General features: G+C 36.8%; 1 protein-coding gene across 1 annotated transcript; it reads left to right on the top strand.

Moving 5' to 3' along the window:
- The first annotated feature begins 1240 nt into the window (after positions 1-1240).
- On the top strand, positions 1241-24390 carry CNP (2',3'-cyclic nucleotide 3' phosphodiesterase). The gene is made up of 4 exons (XM_032235433.1): positions 1241-1373; positions 14808-15477; positions 18205-18347; positions 21155-24390. Exons 1-4 carry the CDS (start codon positions 1371-1373, stop codon positions 21605-21607), a joined length of 1269 nt encoding a protein of 422 aa, XP_032091324.1. The 5' UTR covers positions 1241-1370; the 3' UTR covers positions 21608-24390.
- The last annotated feature ends 40 nt before the right edge of the window (positions 24391-24430 follow it).

The following is a 24430-nucleotide window of genomic DNA, read 5'->3' as shown; positions in this document are numbered from 1 at the left end:
TCACCTGGTCATTAGAACTCAAGTCCAGATGACTGTGAGGAATATAAATAATTCTACTCTCCACCATTCAGTCAGAAATTGAAGAAGCTCCTTAGATGAGAAATGTCTTCAAGGAAAATCTAAAAAAAGAAAAAGCACCTTATAGACATTTCAGCAACAGCCATGCGAGGTAGCAAGTTCTGAGAGCTGCAAGTCACTCATCAGCAGAGCCCACAAGTCCAGAAGGCTGGTCTATATACAAATAGGCATTCTATTTGATCGTCCCAGTAAGAGTCCAACATTCTCAAAAAATCCTCCTTGAAGTTAAAGGGATTTCCATGTAAGAAAGTAGAGGTCTTCAGGTTTAGAAAAGCTAAGCCATAATATTCAACAGTTGGTGTTTCATCTGTTGGCTAAGATTTTTAACTTGTCTTTCAGGAAAATATGAAGTCACAGGTTCCACATGTGGAACATGTAGAATTTGGAGAAAATGCAGGACTGTTTAGCCACTAGATAATTGTGTGATTATGTTCCTATATATAATGTACCCAATCTGTTTTCCATCCTTGTAAATTAAGTAATGCAACTTTGTTACCTTTTAGCAGCAAAAGCTCCAGCAAGGAAATGAGTTTTTTTAAGAGCCATGTGGCCAACTATTATGAGCAATATAACCCCAAACCTCTGAAGGAAACCTTGTTGGTGTATATTGTACAGTTTTAGGCAAAAAAAAAACCAAAACAAAACCCCTTGAGATATTTTACTTCTAAGCATTTCTTCATCTCCCATTTCATTTTTTTCCTGACAATTGAGCGTGTTTATTTTCTGTTGGGCTGTATGAGTTTATACTCCGGTGGATATATATTCTTACATTTTCTGTATCACTTCTTTTTGTAAATTTCGGGAATTCTCCACACTTTGCCTCCTTTTTCTTTAGTGACCTACACCCCCCCCCCCCATCACCACTATCTGAAGGCTTTCCTCAGCATACTTTGCTCTTAGGAGTGGGGCTTATTTTTGTTCCTTTTGCGTCCTCCCCTAGAACTGAAAAATCTCTTCCCTCCGCTCATTTTTTTTTATTTCTCTCAAAAAATGCAATAGAATAAACAAAACGCGGAGCTGGACAGGGCACAAACGCGCTATCACCCCTTGCTGCCCGGGGCGGGGGGAGGCGGGGGAGCAGATTAGCAGGCCCAGAGCTTCGTCTTCCCGTCTCTGTTGTACCAGGCGGGGATGGGAGGGCGTGGCTCCCCCGTTTCCGTTCCCCTTTGGCCTTATAAAAATCGCTTCGAGCGCGCTCCCTCCGCCTGAATGCAAAGAAGCCCGCCGGCGGTCTTGCAGCTGCCCAAGTGCCTGATTCCGGTACCTCGCCCCATCCCCTCGGTGGCGTTGCCATGGTGAGTTTGGGTGGTATGAATTCTGCTACTCCTGGAGCAGTGTTTCTCAACCTTGGCAGCTTTAAAATGTGTGGACTTCGCACATTGTTGGGCAGGGTAATTAGAGCTGAAGTCCATATGTGTTAAAATTGTTAAGCTTGAGAAACACTGCACTGGAAGACGCCACCTCCACAGACATTTTTTGCAGGATGAATTACTGGACGGATTGCTTTTTAGAGTTATTAAATTCTTTTATCTGTTGAACAGTGGGCATGAAGAGCATGGGGAACTCGAGATTCATTGAGTATAATATAGATAAGAAGCAGTCCTGCCCTGGTCCTCGCCCGAATGCAATTTGTGCGAGATAATACAAGGGGTGAAATGTTTTAAACTGGAAGGGCAACGAGAAGTTTGAGGTCTGATCTGGTGAGTAGAAGCAAGGGAGGTCCTGGATGTGCCCTGTCTTATTCAGCCCTTTGAAACTCTCTGGATCTGGATGGTTCTTCCTCCGAAAAAGAAATGGAATAATCCATTCTTCCCATGCAATATGTATCTGATGGCATTTGGCTGCACACAAGCAGTGGTAACTGTTTATCAGTTTCCTGCTTGGAGAAGATAGAAAATATGAACATAACTTGATCTGAATTTAAAGGGGAGGAAATATAAAGAGAGGTAATTTGAGGACAGGTATATGTCTAGGAAGAAATCCAAATCCCACATTGGGAATCCCATGATCACACCTTGCTTTACTCTCTCTATATTCTGGCTGGCAGGCTTTATGTGTGATTTGTCTGTTTGCAAAAGAATATATTTTTTATCTAGGATGGAACTTTTGTAGTGTTTTAATATTGCAAAAATACAGCCTTAATTTGGCGGGGGGGGGGGGAGGACTAAGTAATCACAAAATAAGTTAGCTTCAAACAGATTAAGTTGGTTGATGATGCTTCATCAATTTCAGTTGATTTATAAACCCGGAGTGCTATGAAATCTGGAGTTAATGTACTCCACAAAAGCATTCTCCAATCTGCTTCCAGGTGAGTGGACTTCAATTCCCCAAATTCTCAAAACTGGCTCTGCTGGCTGGACATTTTAGAAGCCCATATTCTGAAAAATATTAAAATCAGTTTATATTGATGGAAGATTTTTATTTTATTTTATAAGGTGTTTTTTTTAAGAACTAAGAATGCTTAGGAATTTACAAAGATGTGTCTATGTGTGGAGTTTTGGCAAAAATTCATTCAGCTAATTTTTGAAGTGTGTACTGACATGGATTGTGTAGCACTTATACACCATTTTTACTAGAACCATTCCCTCATTTTTGTATTTATAAATACAAAGTAATTTATAATACACACTAAATACAGTACATATTTTATTATCAGCCCTGCTCTAATTTCCTGATATAGCACTCATGCCTAATTTTCTTCCCTTCCTCAGTGGAATTCAGAATAGATTATTAATGTCTCAAGTCTGTGCATTTTCTGTACTTAGAATAAGTGGTGTGCAGAAGAGTACTGCTACAGATGCTGCACACTTTGGTTGACATTGCTTATATGGAGGCTTTTTCTTCTTCTTTATTCATGGTTGGCACACCCAGTGTGTATTTTGAACAATCTTGGTTTCCTGTCCCACATAAACAGTTAACCATCTGTACAAGCAGGTGGTTGATATAAAAGGGAAAGGCCTCTTTGTAAAGCTTCTCAAACTTTTACTGTCCTACAGGGTTTTGAAACATTGCAAGGAAAATGCTTACTTTCAAAACTTTCATAGTTTTTTTTAAAGACCAACCTATTTATATTAATCCTTCATTTTATATTTGTAAAACATTAATTGGCCTTATCTTACTTCAGGCAAACAAAAAAACTTGGCAACTACTTGGTGTCAAAAGTCAGAAAGCTTTTTAGGGGAATTCCATTCTACCTGATTCTACAGGGTTTTGAAACATTGCAAGGAAAATGTTTACTTTCAAAACTTTCATAGTTTTTTTTAAAGACCAACCTATTTATATTAATCCTTCATTTTATATTTGTAAAACATTAATTGGCACTATCTTACTTCAGGCAAACAGAAAAAAAAACTTGGCAACTTCTTGGTGTCAAAAGTCAGAAAGCTTTTTAGGGGAATTCCATTAATTCTACGTGAAACCCCAACTCTAATTGTTGGAAAACCAACAATGGCAGACTCTGATTTTATTTTGCAGTTAAAATACAGGGCATTTTGGTCACACACAATGAACACTGCAATAAATGGATTCAGGCAGCACAATGGTTTAAAATTGCCAGTTGTCAGAAGAGGCAGTTGCTTTTGCTTTTGCAATTGGAAAGAGCTTTGAAAGAGATTATTGACCATTTTAAGGTGGATAATTCTTTTTGTTTATTTATTTATAAAATGCCAAAATGGAAACATCAATGGAGAAAATCCAATAATAACTGCATATTTTAAAAATGCCTTTTATGGTGATTAACATATAACTATAAAATAAATATAAAAGAGGAAAATACCTAAAATATCTACATAATATCCATTTGGTATCAATATGGGATTCTGTTCTTAAATTTATTATTAAATCTGACCAATAGGAAATACATTTCTTCAACTTCTTAGTTTTAGAATATTAAAAGTTTTCAAAAATAACTAACAGATTCATATTCTGAAGCCATTACTTAGTACCAGTTTCTTTACATTTATGTAAGATTGCCTGCTTTGCAAAGCCCAAGACTTAATAGAACTTAAAAAAAAATTCTATGGTTTGGGAATATATATACATATATACATATATACATATATACATATATACATATATACATATATACATATATACATATATACATATATACATATATACATATATACATATATACATATATACATATATACATATATACATATATACATATATACATATATACATATATACATATATATATATATATATTCACAACCCCTGGTAAGCCCCAATTATGGGAGGAAGCTAACAGCTTCCATTATCTGTCAATCGGCTCGCCACAAGAGTCCATCACGACAGAAACCCAATATTTTTACTGTTGCCTTTGTTACACATTTTGTGTTATATTTGTGCTGATAAATAATAAATAAAGGGAGACTAGTATAGATCTATTTCAAGCTATTTAGCTCTCACTTGTGGCTTAATGGCTAAGACATTTGTCTAAGATGTAATATAGCACAAGTTCGAATCCCAACAAGGGTATGGCTAGCTTATATATATGCTTATTTCATTTCTTTCCAAAACTGTATTAATATATTTGATGATTTAAAATAAAAATAAATCTATTTTTTGGACAAGATCAAATTGTTTGAGTTTCATAGAAATCTGCCACAAAAATCTGATATCAATCTTTTACATTCCTAATCTTTAGAGCGTTCCAATAGACACAAATTATTTTTCTGATGGAATTTGTTTCATTCTTAAATCAAAAGAAGTAGACTTTATGTTATAATAACTGAACGTGTTGAGCTTCCAAGACTGAATATTCTAATATTCACATTTCAGGTATAGAATGATCTTAATCATTCTGTTTTAAAATTCAATTTAAATTTAAATTGCTAGTGTCATCCATCTTTTAAGGATCTAAGACTCTGAAGCTGCTAAATAATCTGTATATTTTGCCATGAGATGTTATGGGTAAATCATATTTGGAACATAATTTCTAAAAGTCTATAACACTTTTATAATACAAGTTAATAGATTTATTTATTGTTAGCTCAGGCATTCTAGTAAAATTATTTTACAGGGTCATTTTCTTCTCTGATTCTGTATCCAAACATAGCCACTTATCTGGTAAGAACAAATATGTCAAGCAGTTTTCAAGACTAGAAACAAAAAAGACCTATTTAATATACTGGACCTTAAAACCTGCCAACATTTCAGAGGGATTACACATTTATTATTTAAATAGGTCAAAAAGGACAATATTAAAAAAAGTTTTGATTCCAGAAAAGTGTCAAAGTCAAAATAAAAGCCCTGTGGTTCTGAAAAGTTGATAAGTTAAAGCTGGCTTCATCATAAGAAAACCTCAGTTTGATCCAAATATATTTGAGGAGCGTTGGCTTGCCTGAATTTTTTTCTCATTTTTTTTAAATTTAAGAGTCATTTATTTGACATTTATAGGCCGCCCTTTTCCCTGAGGGGACTCAGGGCGGCTTACAATTAATAGGAAGGGAGTGCAAGACAAAACACAAGAAAAAAAATGTGTGAATAAAAAAATAAACCAGTAAAACACAACATTCATTCAGCATTCGGGTGGGGCGAGGTTAGGGTCTTATCCCCAGGCCTGACGGGATAGCCAGATCTTGAGGGCTGTGCGGAAGGTCTGGACGGTGGTGAGGGTGCGAATCTCCACGGGGAGATCGTTCCAAAGCGTCGGAGCTGCAATTGAGAAGGCTCTCCTCCGCGTAGTCGCTAGTCGGCACTGACTGGCGGATGGAATTCGGAGGAGGCCTACTCTATGCGATCTGATGGGACGAAGGGAGGTAATTGGCAGAAGGCGGTCTCATTTTTTTCTCATTATAGATAGTCCTTGATTTACAAACATTCATTTAGTGACTGTTTAAAGTTACCACAACACTGAAAATAGTGACTTAAGACTGTTTTTCACGCATATGAAAACATCATACAGCACACATTGCATCATCCCCATGGACATAGATGAGATCAAAATTTGAACACTTGGCAACTGGCTGGTGTTTATGAGGGTTGTAGTGTCCCAGATATCATGAGATCACTTTTAGTGACCCGGCAAGTAAAATCAACGGGGAAACCAGATTCACTTAATAATTGTGTTACTAACTTAACAACTGCAATGATTCACTTGACAACTGGGTAAGAAAGGTCATAAAATGGGGCAAAACTCTTGCTTAGAGTCATAAATGTTGAGCTCAATTGTCATAAGTCAAGGACTACCTGTAATTTTTCTTTGTGAAGTAGTGACACCTAACCTTTGGGGCACCAGGGACCGGTTCCATGGAGAGAAGTTATTCCTTGGACGAGGTGGGGTGTAGTTTCATGGGCTGCCTGTATCCTGCAGATGGGGCTTTGCTTGTTTGCGTGGCCCCGTTTCTGGCATGCTGAGGATCGGTGCTGGTCCACCTACTGAGGGTTGGGAAACCTTATAAAGTAATACATAACATTGGAATCTGTCTTAAAATATATATTTAGTCCAGGATGATATTCATTTTAGAATAACATAGGATAAAGTACCTTGGAATAACAGTGTTGAAAGGAACTTAGAAGGTTTTTGAATCCACCCCCAAACTCAAGCAGGAGGCCTATATCATTCTATACAAATGGTTGTTCAATCTCTTCTTGAAAACATGCACCCACAATATCTGGAGGTAAGCGGTTTTACTGATTAATTGTTCTCACTGTCAGGAAATTTCTCCCTAGTTACAGGTTGGATATCTCTTTAACCATGTTCTTGTTCTACCCTGAGGTGTTTTGGAGAGTTAGTTTTCTTCTCTGAGAGCCCTTCAAGTCCTCTCTTTGTTGGTCTAGATATATATAGTTCCCTAAATAATTCATGGTACCTTTCATTTTAATTACATTAATGTTGCCCAAGAGATTGAATGGAAGTATTAACCACTGAGTTATGTTTACACTCAAATTATTTTGGAGACTGGGTAATTTTAATACATCAAATGTTTCAATTACATCTGGTTCTTGTGGAACCTGAGTGGTTGAAAGAAAATTCAGAGAAAGAAGACTCCTGTAGACACATACCAGGCAGCATTATCCAATGTGTTTTTATTAGGAGTTATATATGATGGTGTATGTTAACACATGATATAGTAAGAAACAAAACTGTTCAGAATTGCAGATGATACCTGGAAAATAAGTCATGGCAAAATCTTCCCTTTTTTGTTCTGAAATGTTTTGTTGCTTATCCAAGTACTGTAGCTTTTTAAGTCAGACTGGAGGAGCTACTGGTACTTGGATAAGCAGTGAAAAGTCAAAACCAAAAAAAATGAAGTCCATTTGTCATGTCTCGGTTTCCAGACAACCCTATTTGGATGACTGAGAATCTTTATCAACACATTGCAAATGATAGTTTGCAATGATTGACAAAATATATTTAATTAGATGTAAGAAATAAGCAGATAATTAAATTTAGGCCATGAGATTATTTTTCAGACTTTCCATGCCTAGCTAAAAGTTGTGGTTGGAAACTAAATGATAAAAATATCTTTAAAAGCATTTTAAAACAACATTTTTACTTCTTGACTGTTTAGGAATCACATGTTATCTGCTATTTTTGAGCAGTTTTCCAAAGAACATGTGAAATTAGCCCATGGGGATTGTAATATTAAGCAGGATAAACAGTAATAGATTTTCAGTTTATTAGTTAAGGCTAGGCATTTGCTGCTGATTAGATTATACTCTCTGTTTTGTCTGGGTAATATTAAGTGTTCATTTGCTCTTAATATCTGCTACTACACAAGAGCAGATCTAGAATGGGCCAAAAATTTAATTTTAATAAAAGTTGATGTTTTTGTAACATTTAATAGAAAAATATATGTCTGTACAAAACTTTTTATGTCACTGTTTTCAAATTAAAATTTGCCTTCAATTCTATTCCAAGAAATAGATGGTGATGGAAGTTCCCCCTTATATCTGTTGATCACAGCTATGTCCATTAATCAGGATGCTGCATGAAAGCACAATCAATCAGATGAGGGACAATAAAGTTGGCTGCCTTCTAAAAGACATTTCAATCTGCTGAGAAGTGGAACTGAGATGTATTTTAGTTCCCCTACTGTTTAATATTTATGTAAATTCAGAGGTTTCTATTCTTACCCAAAGAGGATTTTACCCCCTTAAGCTCAGAGACAGATATATTTGGTAGTGCTGCTTTGTGCCAAAAATGCAACAATTCTCTCTCTTACACAAGTGAGCCTTAAGAAAAGTTTGCAGGCCTTAGAAGAATTCTTCAGGGAGGATTCTTACAATTAATTGCTTCAAGACTAAAATTATGGTTTTCCTCCAGAAGATCTAACTGCAATAAACATTAATGGTAATAGGAATTAACAAAATAGAAGTTCTGCCTTTCAAATATTTTGGAGTAATTTTTCAAGCCACTGGAAGATGGCAGCAACATTTCTACCAAAATACCTACCTATAATAGTGCCAAGGCAATAACAATCGCACTTAGACTTATATACTGCCCCATAGTGCTTTACAGCATTCTCTTGGCAGTTTACAATGTCATATATGACCCCCAACAATCTGGGTCCTCATACCTCAGAAGAATGGGAGACTCAATTAACCTTGAGTCCCATCAGGATCAAACTCCAGGTTGTGGGCAAAGTTCTGTCCACTGCACCACCAGGGCTCTTCAATTGTGGGCTTCTTTTACCCTAAAGCTGATAGATGCATACCTGCTATCATTAAACTTTTTAGCTAGCTCACATGGTATGCTAGGTAGATTGCAGATGGTCTAAACATAGACTACAGTGATTTAAAAAAAAACCATGCTGTTCAATCATGTTGTGGTATTAAAGTCCTATAAATTAAATTCTAGTCAAAACAACTTCATAAACTATATTGTGTAGGCCCAACTCCTATCACCTTCCTCATTGTATTCAAGTTTGCTTTTATGTAGTTTTTTACTGTTATAACCATTTTGAGGGTCATTGATTGTAAATAAATACAATTTCAAACTACTACACAAAAACCTGGATTTTGTGAAGAAACGTATTTGCAAAGTTTGCAGTATTTGCTCTGGGGCTACAATCCCTGTTTATGGAGGGTGGGAACCCCGATCCTTGGCCACTGAGATTGATTAATCTCAGTTTCTCTAAGATGACAAACTTTATATCCAATTTTATAGTATTCATTCATACTCCAACCATAAATGCTGTTATCAGTTCCATACAAATATATAATTTTGTTTAAAAAACAAAAACAAATTGCTAAACAAAGGAGGGGATATATCTATTTAGAAAACCCTGAAAGACAGTTTGCATAATATGAAAACCATATTTTTAATTCTATCTCATAACCTGCTAATTTTTTGAGCAAGAGCGATATGACATCTCTCTGCCTTTATATTCTGTGGAAAAAAAATACTGAGGGAGAATTGATATGCAGGCAGTAATGTACAAAGGAAGCACAACATATATTCAAAGTAACTATGTAACTTAAAATGTTTCTGTATAGTACTAAGCAAATGCAGTCAAATCACAGTATATTTTGAAGAAATACTATCAAATATAAAGACATTCTATTTCAGATAATTTATCTTAAAATGAATGATATTTGAATTGATCATAAGTAGTGTATTGTTTATTTTGATGGGATTGAACCACGAATAGTTTTCTCCAGTTTAGAGATAAGAAAAGAAACTAAATTTGTAATCCATTCAACTAGCTACACACTTATTGTTATGATTGGGGGAGGAAGGTGATAGGAGTTGGGCCTACACAATATAGTTTATGAAGTTGTTTTGACTAGAATTTAATTTATAGGACTTTAATACCACAGTGAACAGATTCCACAAAACACCTTGGAATTATATCATACCTTAAAATATTTATCTATTAATTTATCTTTTTTTCCAACAACAAAATTGAAAAAGCTGAGCCTAATCCATGTCCATAGTAGATGAAAAGTGTGAATGGGTAAAATACAAATAGTTCACAATATCATAGATGAGTTAACTTTCAGTATTTCTCCAGTGGAAAGTCAATACTGCAATTTGGACATTAATTACGCTACCAGCTATATCAACTTCCCTCAATCTGGTGTTCTCCAGATATGTCTTCTATTCCCTTGGTAAAATAATCTTGCTTGTGAGGATTATGGATTTGAAGTACCACATATTTGGAGAAACAACATTGGAATGGGCAAACTAGGTGTTTCTGTAATTATTTATGGATACTGTAGTTGTACTTTATTTAAGCATCAAGAGAGATGATCAAAGATATGAATTTATAGTTTTTTTGTTTTATAAGTTGAGTTGACTTCTGAGAAGTAAACTCTGCTAGTAAAATTTTATTTACTGATAGTGAATGAGAATGATTTTTAATTCATTCAGTGGAGGAATTTTACCAGCTGGTAAAATATTTATTTTTTACATCACAGTGGTTAACAAAATGTAGGTAATAAAAATGTTATGGACTTATTTATAAAGCTGAAATAAAAATTATAAACACCCACAGTGAAAATTATGTAGTGTCTAAATAAATTTGTTTTGTTAAAGATTGGATATATTGAATAACAGAATAACAGAGTTTGAAGGTACCTTGGAGATTTTCTAATCCAATATCCGGTTTAAGCAGGAGACCCCATACTATTCTAGACAACTGGCTGTCCAATTTCTTCTTAAAAACCTTCAGTGTTGGAGCATCCACAGCTTCTGAAGGCAAGCTGTTTCACTAGTTAATTGTTCTCACTGCTAGGAAGTTTCTCCTTAATTCCACGTTGCTTCTCTCCTTGATTAGTTTCCATCCATTGTTTCTTGTCTTGCCTGCTGGTGCTTTGGAAAATAGGTTGATCTCTTCTTCTTTCTGGGAGCTCTTCAAATATTGGAATATTGTTATCATGTCATCCCTAATTTTTTCACTAGACTATACATAACCAATTCCTACAACCGTTCTTCATATGTTTTAGCTTCCACTCTTTAATCATCTTTGTTGCTCTGTTCTGCACTCTTTCCAGAATCTCAGCATCTTTTTTATAATATGATGACCAAAACTGCATGCAGTATTCAAGGGGTGGTCTTACTAAGGCTTTATAAAGCAGTACTAGTACTTCACATGATCTTGATTCTATTCCTCGGATCTAGGATTGCATTAGCAATAGCAATAGCCGTTAGACTTATATACCGCTTTCAGCCCTCTCTAAGCGGTTTACAGAGTCAGCATATTGCCCCCAACAACAATCCGGGTCCTCATTTTACCCACCTCGGAAGGCTGGAAGGCTGAGTCAACCCTGAGCCGGTGAGATTTGAACAGCCGAACTGCAGTCAGCTGAAGTAGCCTGCAGTGCTGCATTTAACCACTGCACCACCTCGGCTCTAAACAGCATTAGCTGTTTTGGCTGCTGCTACACATTACTGGCTCATATTTAAGTGATTGTCAATTAGGACTCCAAGACCCCCCTCTCTGTTATTTCTATTGAGCCTAATTTCACCTAATCTGTACCTGCACATTTGGTTTTTCTTGTGTAAGTGTAAAACCTTACTTTTCTCTACATTAAATTTCTTTTTCAAGTCTGTGATGGTCCTTCTGGATCTTGACCCTATTTTTTGGGATATTGGTTATTCCTACCAATTTATTGTCATCTGCAAATTTGAGGAATTCCCCTTCTATTCCCTCATCTAATTCATTTAAGAAGATATTGAGTGCACTGGACCTAAAATGGAACCTTGGCGTACCCCACTGCTTACTTCCCTCCATATAGATATAGTTCCATTAAAAAAACAACAACTAGGAACCATCCAGAATGAATGTCAAAAGACTGACAAAAGCAGTTTTGTAACAACTTATGAGAAGTAATTTAGAATAACATTTCAATGAAAGGAAACACTTGTTTTTTTGTATATGTGAAGCCACATATTATTCCCCCTCTAAATGCTACTTCTCTTATTAAATCAGCTGGTGTCCTCAATTATTTCCTTATTTTCCTTTGACTATGTCATCCTCGTCTTGCAAGATAAATTTACCAAATATTACAAACCAATCCAGCCTAACTGAACTGCAGCTTTGAGAATACTCTTATGGAAAGAATTTTTTCAGGCAGCTGGGCTGTGACTGAGACTGTGTGTGTTGACATCCACAAATCTGGTGAGGAAAAATAGCATAATGAACGGCAGTATCACTAAAACTGAGAACTTATTGAATTTGAATGCCAACAAAAGGTAAGAGTTTTGATTCGAAGGGAAATATTATCTCCCATAAATTGAGCTTGAGATTTTTCAGGCAAGAGCTATAAAATCAGCTTTCAAATGAGAAAGTTAAGTTCAGAGATTATGATGACATGGGTCTTTGTGGGGAGAAGCAGAGTAAATGATGACACATATAATTATATATAATTATAATTTTGTTATAATTTTGTACGAGGGTGAGTAGAACTAAGCTGCTGAGTGCTAGCTATCAGTTCCTCCATGATTGCCTATTTGTGGGATAGGCAGGGCAGGGGTGGGGTATGTGTGTGTGTTCCTATGTGGCACAGAATGGAACAAATTGTTCTCCTGGAAATGAATCCAAGTTCTCCTCTTAAGACAGGCTTGTGTGGTACCATTGTGTGCGTCTCCTCCCACCTGTTTTAACACAAGCTTGCATTATTTCAGTTCCATTGCAAAACAATTTGTACTTGCAGTGGTTTCTCCTCCCCCTTCCATTAGTGTTACTTTGTTTTGTCTTTAAAAAAAAAACAACTATGGTAATTCAGACAGTTGGCTTTTTAAATAATATTGCAGTAGTATTTCATATGCTACTTCAAAACAGCATAATCTTCACTGTGGTTTGGAACTCAGAGTAGATAATAACATAGATTTTATTGTAATTTATTTTTTAGTTTCAGAGATTTGTGGCCAATGTTCCTTCCCACTTGCTCCTCCCCCCTTCCTCCCTCTCTTTTTTCTTCCTTCCTTCCTCCCATTCCCTAATTGTCAGCCTTTTTAAAGTTCTCATTTTAAAGTATTTTCTGTCCCCTTTATTATTTTCTGATAAAGTGTCTCAAATTAAGAATTTGATACACTTTAAAAATACTTCTAATAAAAATAATAAACTTGTTTCCTTTAAATGACAATGAATTCAATATACAATAAAAGTGGTGGCCTTCTAATAATTGCTGCGTTTCTTTTCCTTTCTTAAGCATTTTGTTCAGTTTAAACGTTATTTGCTGATCCAGCATCATCTCAGAAGCTCAGAGAAGGTAGTCTTTGACCTAAAACAGTTCATTTAATGACTGAAATTACAATGGCACTGAAAAAAAGTAACTTATGAAGGTTTTTCACACTTAAGACCATTGAAGCATCTCCACGGTCATGTGATCAAAATTTGGATGCCTGGCAACTGGCCCATATTTATGATGGTTGCAGTATGCTGGAGGTCATGTGATAATATTTTACAACCCACTGATAAGCAAACTCAATGGGGAAGCAAAATTCACTTAACAACTGTGTTATTAAAGTGATTCACTTAACAACTGTGGCAAGAAAGATTGTAAGATGGGACAAAACTTACTTAACAAATGTCTCAGCAAATTTGGAGCTCAGTTATGGTCGTAAGTCAAGAATTACCTGTACAAGAGGTACAGATGGTAGATGGTAGCTAAGTTACTTCCTTTTTAATAAGCAACAAAAGAGCTCACTGGAGAAAATAAATGTGGCAAATTTATAAGGTATGTATGTATGTATTTTTGGCTTAAAGGGTGGTCGGAGCTGCCATCTTTCTATAAATCTTGGTATGTGTGTATGGAGTGCTGGCTTTGTTTCAGTAAGTGGATTGATTGGCTGTGGCTGTATCATGATTGGTAGATTGGTGCTGATTGGTGCTGGCTGTGTGTCCGTTGTTGTTTTGTGTTGTAACTGCCTGGGTGGTGGGTGGGGCTCATTTGTTGACTAGGGCTGGTTTCCAACATTGCTAAGACAATCTCAATCTTACACGGGAAAAGACCCGAATACAAGACCAGCATACCTACACTCATGAAAATTTATGAAAACAAATATACATACATACATATGTATGTACGTATGTATGTATGTAGTCCTCAACTTATGACTGACTTTGCTTGTCAGACGGGATTAAAGAGAGATGCAAAAAGAGATCACATGACCCTGGGACAGTGCAGCTGTCATAAATATGAATCAGTTGCCAAGTGTCTGGATTTTGATCACATGTTCCTTGGGGATGTTGCAATGGTCGTAAGTATGAAAAATGGTCAGAAGTCAGTTTTTTCAGTACTGTTGTAACTTTGAATGATGACTAAATGAACTGTTGTAAGTTGAGGGCTGAACTTCATATGAAGTATATACAGAATTGGGCAAGCTCCAGCCTTACAAGACAACAAACCTTCCACAGCACAGCACAAGTTGGCTATATGAATTGAACTGCAGACCTTATAACCTTCTACTAGCCAATGGACAGGTAGTTACACTGGTCATGAAAACTGAAGGGCACCAGACTGGGAAAGGTAGGTCCAGGATTTTGCTACAGCTGACTGAAAGGGCTGCTACTTCTGGAATGTACCGAGCTCTTCTGTGACATAATAGTGCTATTTAAAAGCCATCACTAGGCCATTTGTGCTCATCTGAATAACCAGCAGCAGGAGGAGCAATAACAAAAAAAATAATAATTCCCCCCTTCAGTTGAGATTGAAAACAGTGGCCTATTATTAAGGAGAAATGATGGTATCTCTCTCTGGAATGTTCCAATAGAATCACACAATTATTCTTTCTTTCTTTCCCTCTCTCTCTCTCTCCTTTTTGATTTCAGAACAAAGGCTTCGCCCGGAAGAGCCACGTGTTCCTGCCAAAGTTTTTTAAGAAAATGTCCTCCCAGCCCAAGGAGCGCCCTGAGAGTTTGCAGTTCCCCTTTCTGGATGATGATGAAACGATTACCACCATTCTGGAATCAAAAACTTTTTTTGTTCTCCGAGGTTTACCAGGCAGTGGAAAATCTACCTTGGCGCAGGCCATCCAAGACAAGTATAAGAATGCTTGCAAAATCATTTCAGTTGATCACTATAAAATCCAGCCTGCTATCAGGAGTGCCATTCCTGATGATTACAACAAGGTGGATGAGGATCTAGCTGACTATTGCAAGCGTGACATCAGCGTGGTGGTGGTAGATGACACCCACCACGAACGGGAGCGGTTAGAGCAGCTTTTTGACATTGCAGACAAATACCGCTACAAAGTCATCATTGTGGAGCCCAAAACCTCATGGAAAATGGATTGCTTGCAGCTCAAGGATAAGAATCAATGGAAACTTTCAGCTGATGAGCTAAAGAAATTGAAGCCCAGTTTAGAAAAGGATTTCCTCCCCTTGTATTATGGATGGTTTTTGAGCAAAAGGAACTCAGAGCACTTGAGGAAGACCGGGCAGGCATTTTTGGATGAGCTTGCTAATATTAAAGCCTTCAAAAAAGAGTCCAATAAATACTGTGGGTGCTTCCCCCCTTCCCTGCTTTTTTATTTATAGAAAATTGGCTGCCTACTAACTTAGATGTATAATCCTTTTAATGCTTCTCAGGCTTTGCTAATATGCTCACTCTAACATAATTTGCTGAAGCATCCTTAAACCTCATCTTAGAAGCAAAAAGAAAAACCATTCCATGCTAATTTTTTAGTTTGTATGATGAATCTGGGAAACCTAGGGATATTGTTTTGATTTCCTTTTGTATTCCACACTGCTTTCTCAAAATTGTCACTAGATAATGAACCTCCAAGGAGAAAGCAAGATCTATCACATAAACCATTTTTTTTTTAAAAAACCATCATTCTTAGAAAAATATTTTGGTAAAGAGCAAATGCACAATCTTCCCAACATTCTGTTTGCTTTAAAACAAATAGCTGATTTTTATGTGTTTTCCAATGATGCACCAAATAATACTGTGAGTTCTTGCATATTCCTATCCTAATTTCTGGATTCATCCTCCAACTGTCATTCTATTCCCTTACTTGACTGCCATCTGTTTCTATGCACTGAAAACTCATAATGTATTTTCATTTCTGCATATGCTTCTGCATTCTAGTATCCCTAAGAATCTCTAAATACAAACTGTTCTCCAAGCTCTAGAATTTGGTCTTCCAGATGTTGCCCACAAGTTCTTTGAACTCCATAAAATCATTGTGACAACCTTCTTTATCTATTCCACTTGCAGGAACCTTTGTTCTTGCTTACAGTTTTGGATCTAATGCCGTATAGCTAGTAGATCCTCATATACCTGTAGATATAGCAGATCTGCTAAATAACACCCATGCCAGTTCTGTTTTAAGGATTTGGTCTTCAGAATGAATTCATCTTCCTGACCAGATTATGCTGGGGGGGCAGAGTTTTCTTTTAATATAATACAGCATATTTAGAGGCAGCTGAATTAGGGAAGTCTAACTTGAAAGGGACATGGTGGCTCAGTAGCTAAGACACTGAAGTTGGCGATCAGAAAGGTCAGCAGTTCAGTGGTTCGAATCCCTAGCGTCATGTAATGGAGTGAGCTCCTGTTACTTGTCCCAGCTTCTGCCAACCTAGCAGTTTGAAAGCACGTAAAAAAAGGAAGTAGAAAAATAGGAACCACCTTTGATGGGAAGGTAACAGCATTCCGTGAGCCTTCAGTATTTAGTCATGCTGGCCACCTGACCACAGAGACGTCTTCAGAAAGTGCTGACTCTTCGGCTTTGAAGCTGAGATGAGCACCATCCCCTGGAGTCAGGAATGACTAGCACATATGTGCGAGGGGAACCTTTACCTTCAACTCGAAATATCTTACCTTCCTTCTGTGTCAAACTATAAATGCAAGCAACATTGTAGTAGGCAAAAAACAGATGATACTCCCATCATTTCTTCCAACCATCAGAGTAAACTGTTTAAAAATATTTAAAGAGCACTAGCTTAGAGAAGGCTATAATTGACTAAATGTCATTACCTTCATTATGCATATGGTATTCATTCTCCAGTACTTCACGGTTCTTTGGCTAATATAGAGAAGCAAAAACACTTTGTTTTTGAAACAGATTTAAGAGAGATTTCCAATATTAGGAGAGATTAATTTTCTGATCTGCCGCACAGAAGCTGTGTGCTATTTAACATACAAACCTGTGCGCAGTCTCTGTTAATAAGTCACTCTCCTCTTCATTTTATTTGTTTAAACTGTGGAGGATTAAGCTGGTTTAGATACTTTTAAAACTTTTTTGTTTCTATAAAAGCTGAGCTTTGTGAATGCTAAATCGTGCCTTTTCTGTGAATGTTTCTGCATCAGCAGTAACATAATTCTACTCTAAGGCTCTCATTTTCCATCATTATTCATCCTTGGAATTTGACTTGAAAATATTATCACCTATTCCTCCCCGCTCCGAACTAACAAAACTAAACATATCAAATGTAATCTACACCAAATATATAACCATATTCCTATGCCAAATTTTGGTAGGTTTATAAGCTAAGTAATTTCAAAAGTCATTTCTAAATTCTTTCTATATGGCTGATGTCAGTTTCCACAATATTAGTTTAAAAGGCCATAGGTGTTGGGGAGATAGCAAGTAAACTAAATTAAAAATAGGTTTTAGCCTAATGTTTTTTAAAGCTTTTTTTCAAAGAGAATGCTGGTTGGGGAATTCTGGGAGTTGTACTCCATATATCTTGAAGTTGCCAAGTTGCTTAACAGTGGTCTAAGCTTAATAGCCAGTTAAAGATTAAAGAGAATCATGTCCCCCCCCTCCCCAAATCATGGTAGTAGTGAGTGTCGCTAAAGATGGGAACTGAGAGTTCTTTAAATAGCAGCTCCTTCCTATTAATGGAAGGCAAGTAGTGTTGGGTAAATTTGCCATACCAGATAATGTTGGATTGAAATTCCTATAATCCAGCACTAGTGTGGGGAATGTTACACGGGGAGGTAGGAAACGCACAGCAAGAAAATGGAGGATGCAGACATTGTTATGCCACTTGGGGAATAAAATGCTCAGTAGTGTTGAATGAAATTACGTATCTTTTTTATATGTAAACTCCATGGGCATTTTTGGCAAGAGTTCTCATCTCAAGTGGAAATATTTCTTATCTTGTATCATGATCTATCTTACCAAACTAATATTGCAAAAATAGTGTGAGGGGGAAAAGTGCATTTAAAGAAAACTATGAATCTGAAACACTGAGGCTTGTTCTCTTTGTTGTTTTACAGTTGGGCAGCCCCCTGAAGAACCCAAACTGAAAATTGATCTGACCAGCTACTTTGTGAAAAGGCCTCCAGGGGTTTTGCACTGCACAACTAAATTCACTGACTTTGGGAAGGCTCCAGGAGCAGATGACTATGCACAGCAAGATGTGAGAATTTTTCTTTTTATGCTGATGGAAACATGATAGCATGTAAAGTAATTTTTCAAGCTGATTTTATGTGGGAAAAGTCCAACTTCCTTACTCTCTTTGAATTATTTTAAGAGAGAGAAATAGCGTATTTTCAAAGGAATCTGAATACCCCTCCCATTTAAAATTAATATTGTCAGCATTCGGGCACTGTGCAAAATTGTCAGCATTTAATGCACTAGGTAAGATAAATTTTCTTAAAAATAATAATTGGTATAAACTTGAAAAAAATGTAGTTCACATTATTTCCTAAACAATTATTACCAGAAATAAAGAATAATTATACATGGTACTATAGAATCTCTCCTTTAAAATTTCCTGTATTTAAATTACTCATTATAGAAACATTCATTTTATAATAGATCAATTTTATTATGTAGACATTTTTTTTCAATTTTAGATTTTATTAACTGTAACCTTCCTTGAACATATTTACATAAAACATGTGACTATTCTTTGATCAAATTTAGTCAGGGTATCTATGTATGTGCTATGAGAAAATGAGAGGGAGACATACTTTTAAGAAACTCTTTGAGCATCTATTCATATGCCTCAAAGTATTATCACCCAATGGAGTTGAGTTACTTTTCACCTTATTCCCTACTTCCTCAGCTGTGGTCCATTCTAACCTAGAATAGATATCTGCCAAGTGATCCAGTTTGGATAGTCCAGATTGGGACAGAAATCTATTTTGGGAAGATTGTAGATTTGACTAAATCCATCATTAAAAAAAAAAAAAACATGCTCCTGAAAGTTTTTGTGGAAGCAGTTTCCAGTTTAAGCGCTGCTTTATGCCTGAAACAGCAGAGACATGCCAGTTGCCTGGGCTTATTTTGCCCACAAATGATAGAATCCTGGGTAGAGCTGGGTCAAGGGTGGTAGCAGCACTCAGTATATCCTCATGCCACAACATGCTAAAAGTCTTAGTGTTATCTGGGGTTTGGGTGGTGCAGCTGAGCAAAGTCCAAGTTCTACAGTTTCCAACTTGTTTATTGCTCCAGAAAAAGGCATTTCCCACAGCAATCCGATGTTTATTTTCATTATATCATTGATACAATAAGTCCAAGCAATAATATTGTGATACCCTGTTCAGATTCTTGTATTTTACAGAGGTCATGGGATTGAACTCGAATAAAGGTGTCCAGAAAAGGAAAACTGTGTTTAGCAGTTTCACTATATAGAGATGGTTTAATCCAGGGTTCCCCAACCTCTGGGCTATGGACTGGCACTTGGCCACAATCTGCCAGGAACTGGGCTGTAGAAGTGATAGAAACCCCATACGAATATGTACAGGATGCAGGCAGGAGGCAAAACCATGCCACCCACCCACCCCGGCCCCATGGAAAAATTGGTCTCCATGAAACCAGTTCCTGGCTCCCAAAAGGTTGTGGGGGGGCGCTGGTTTAAACTTTGATTGTGCACAGGAGGACATATATTGTTTGGGACCTAATTATTTTAAATTTATAACCTTCTTTTCACTCTGGAACTTGAGAGCGCCCATGTAGCTTTTCCTTTTCCCTATAATTCTGTGAGATATGTTGGATTAAGAGTGTGACTGATCAAAAATAATTATGGTAATGTCCTTGTTAAGAGTGGAGCTGAACATGTCTCCTGCATCTAGTCCAGTATGTTAACTGCTACACCACAGTAGCTTTGTTCTGTTGAAACTATCCTTTTTGGTATATACTTTTAAGGGGCAGCATAATCTGAGTATTTCCGTATTGCAAGCATTCTGACTAATGCAGCTAGAAGGCATTATGTTGCTTGCCATAAAGTTTTCATGCCCAACTGAAGGTGTTAGTAAACACTTAAGTAGCACACCTATAACTTCATCAGCCAAAATGTGACTGACTGATTTTCATTTTGGCCAATTATGTGAACCCACTATATATGGCCTACTTAAAAAAACACTCCATTATTCAGCAACATACAGTATTATAGTGTCTTGCATAGCCAATGAAAGGGCTATCTCTCCCCTATGAAAGAGAAATGGCTTTTTTCATAGAGGCCCAAGAGGGGAGACTCCTAATGATGAAATGAGAATATCCCAAGTGTGGAATATTTTATGCACAGGTGTACATTTGGGAGAATAACTTATTTGATACAAATCAAATATTTGCTTAAGTATTTTAATTTAGTTCATTTGTTGTCATTTTTACTGTGTCACTTCTTTTGACCATCAGTGTTTATTTTTATCTCATATTTTATAAGTCATGCATTTTATGCTCCTGCTCCTCTTCCCATATCTAAAGACAGTTTAGACATAAATAATAGCATGGAATGTTTAGATAAAGTTAACATGAGGGGCTGGTAATGTTTCTGAATTTCATAGTTCATAGGCAAATATACACATTCCAGAATAATCCTGCAGGATCCAATCTGAGCCTGTCACCGGCATCAGAGGTTGAATCTTCTGACCTTTTGCTGGAGTCCATCTTCAGGGAACTTCTCTCTACCAGAAGGTGTCACATGTCTACATGAATATGTCCACACATTCTGATAGAGGAGTTCCTTGAAGATGCATGAGTCTGAAGTCTAGACCTCTGGTCCAGTTGTTCCACTCAGATTGGATAGTTTTTTAAACATCCAAATCATACAATCCTAATCCAGCCTTCTCCAATATAGAACATTAATGACATTTGAACTACATCCCTGGCTGGGCTGGTGGGAATCCAGAGAGAGAGTCTTGATTTGAAGGTGTTAGGTGTGGCCAGGTTAATCTGAGTTGAATACCCAGCTTTTCTTAAGAGAAGTCATTTCTTTTGCAGGTTGTGAAGACTTCTTATGGAAAATCATTTTTCCTGACCATATCTGCTCTATTCATCACTCCAAGAACTGCTGGTGCCCGTGTGGAATTGAGCGAGCAGCAAATGCTTCTATGGCCCGGAGATGTGGATGTGCTACAGCCAGCAGTCAGCCTCCCAAAAGGCAGCCGAGCCCACATCACTCTGGGTTGTGCCAGTGGGATAGAAGCTGTCCAAACTGGCCTTGACCTCCTTGAATTTGCAAAACTGGAAAAGGCAGGGAACAAAGGCGAGGAGGTTGGGGAGATTGGTGGTGGAAAACTTTTGTCCTTTGGGAATGGAATGTGGATGCTTTCGCTTTCAAAAAAGATTGAGGTGAGAGCTATCTTTGGTGGCTACTATGGAAAGGGAAAACTGGTGCCAACTCAAGGAGGTAGCAAAAGGGGATCACCCTTTAATTCCTGTATCATCATCTAAGGGCTCTCGTGGTGTCTGCAGTCTTGTTTTCACATGGAATAATATGTAACCTTTTATAAACTCTTCCCCATCACAACACAAATGATAGCATCCTACAACTAAAGCAATTTCTTAATTCTAGTGATGTCCTTTTTAAAGAAATATTTCTTGACTTTCAGAGGCCTGGATTCCTCAGATGGAAAACAGCACTTTTTATACCTTTAAAATTAATACAACTGAATATATTCAAGCCTTTTGAGGTTTCCTTTTCTTAATATAGAGCCTTTACAAGTTTGCCAGAACTGGGTCTGTTCCTGTGCTGTAAATCTACCTGGTCCTTTACAGCAACGTTACTGTTACAGGAGGAGAAGGGAGCTGATTGTACCACTTCAGAGCAGAGGGAAAGCATAAGGGGCAAATAGAACCAACTTTTCTCAATGATTCTTCACATAAAAATTCCCTGAGAGTAGAAAATGAATACTATAGATAACTATAAAGACAGAACTTTACACCAGTGGTCCTCAACCTTCCCAATGCCGTGACCCCTTAATACAGTTCCTCATGTTGTGGTGACCCCCAACTATAAAATTGGTGTCTCGGTTCCCAAGACCATCGGAAATATGTTTTCTGATAGTCTTAGGCGACCCCTGTGAAAGGGTCGTTTGACCCCCAAAGGGGTCCCGTCCCACAGGTTGAGAACCACGGCTTTACACAGTTCTATTTTCAGCAAAAGTATTGGGAAGGGGATATTTGAAAGTGCGTGACCCCCCCTTTTGTATCCGCACATAATCTTTTCATTTGAATTCAAATTCAGGGTAGACTTAGAAAGTTTGGATCAATTATACCTCTGACCGTAGTCTGAAAACACCATAACAAAGTGAATATGATGTTGCAAAATATTAGACTTAAAATGTTCAGACTCACTTCCCAAGTTAACTACAGAGTAGCTAGTTGGATTCAAGGAATCTCAGTTGAGATTCAGAATCAAGGGTGGCCATCTGTAATCAATCTCAGCTTGATGTGAAGGGAAACATGTTACCTTTCTGGTTTGCGGTTGAATAGTCAAAGGATTTGCTTCTAAAATGAAGAATAAGTCCTCATTGTTTTGGTTGAGCATAGTAAGATCTTGCTAGTTAGTATTCCTAAGCAAGTACCAGCTGTCTTTTCCCAGATTTTTTTTTAATGGGAAGTGTGAAGCCTCCCCCGCCTTGCAATTTTATGAGTTTTTGAAACATATGTCAAGCATTAACAGAGGCCCATGCTTTAATGAAAAGATCTTGTTAATGTGCAACTCATGGTTTCATAATGTCTTAGTCTTGTGCCAGTCTGTGATGTTGCTATTGTATAGGTTATAGCTCATTGAATGCTGGCACATTAAATACTGTTGCTGCAGCCCTTCCAGCATTGTCTCTTGTACAGACCTTTAAGGGATTTATATTTTTCTTATCTATCATCTTAGTTCTGAAGCATGGGTGTCTACTAACAGGAATGTAAAACTAGAGAATAGGAATCTGCCTTGCAGTCTCTTAGTTTGTTGTCCTTCCTGTCTTATATTGTTTTAAATGACAGGCATTAGATTTTCAGTAGAGATTTTTATATGTTGTCTGATTAAGATATCAATAAATTACATTTCAACCATTGCCCATGAAAATCAGGGACTAAGACTGCCCTGTACTTTCAGATCATTTTTTAAAATAAGGATATTTGAACTGGTGCATTATCCAAGAGTAAAATTAGTTATATTAGTTATATAGACTGGATCTGAATTTGCTGCAATTGAATCAAATTATAAGAGTTGCCCAAAGTATTGTATCTAAGAAAAATATTTGGTTATAGAGGGAGACACAAGTAAGGATGTATCTATGATTTTAATTGCATTGGATAAGTAATCCATCAGAGCTTCAAATTTTATGAAAACAGTGCAGTAAAATATGTATCAATGAACAAGTATTTTAGACAATAGGTGGTGTGTTCAATGCTTTGATATACAGCTTTGTTTTCTGAAGAATATATTCATGGTGCCATCAAAATGCATATAAACTTAGAAGTAAATCCTTCAAAGTTCAAAGAGGTATATTCTAAGGTAAATATACAAATTCCCTAACACGTTATTTATATATACTGATTCTAACTTCTATCAACCTTAGCCAGCATCACTGTTGCCCCTGCTGTCAGACTGTTGTGAAAGTTGAAGTTCAAAGCACCCAGTACTTAAAACTACGCAACATTTCAAAGCATACTTCAAGGAAGAAACTAACATTTTAAAACTTACAATTTATGTGTTTTTTATTTTATAACATATTTATATGCAGTATGGCATGAGTTAAACTGCTAAAAATAAGGAGAAGCCGAACATGTTCTAATTTCAGTTGAACCACATCCTATTGAGTGGCATATATTTTGTGTACACAACTGATTTAAGTTCCCCCAAGTAAGTCTAGTTAAACACATAGCCAACTTACTTTCCTTTGAGTAGGAGCTGTATAAACAGTATGTTAGCAACCAAAGTGTTGTCTAGATTATAGCTATCTTTCACACCATCTATTTGCAAAGCTGGGCAATAGATACCTGAACTAATCCCCACTTTTGAGTTGGTTTATTCGTAACATTATGGTTAGTCCTTCCCTTTAACACACAGAATTTAATCTCACTGAACATGACCCTTGTTTTGAGAAAAAATATCCAAGGCCAGCTTTTGCAAATCTGATGCCCTTCAATTAGGTTGAATGACAGTGTTGTTCATTCATAATCAATTATCTTCATTGTGAATGATTTTAAGCCAGGTTAATTTGGGACTATAGGTAATCAAACATATGACAAGAACATTGGACTAGGGCAGATTTT

Source organism: Thamnophis elegans, chromosome Z (genome assembly GCF_009769535.1).
Source record: "Thamnophis elegans isolate rThaEle1 chromosome Z, rThaEle1.pri, whole genome shotgun sequence".
In the NCBI taxonomy this organism is placed as follows: Eukaryota; Metazoa; Chordata; class Lepidosauria; order Squamata; family Colubridae; genus Thamnophis; species Thamnophis elegans.
This window is presented reverse-complemented; position numbering and strand designations above follow the sequence as displayed.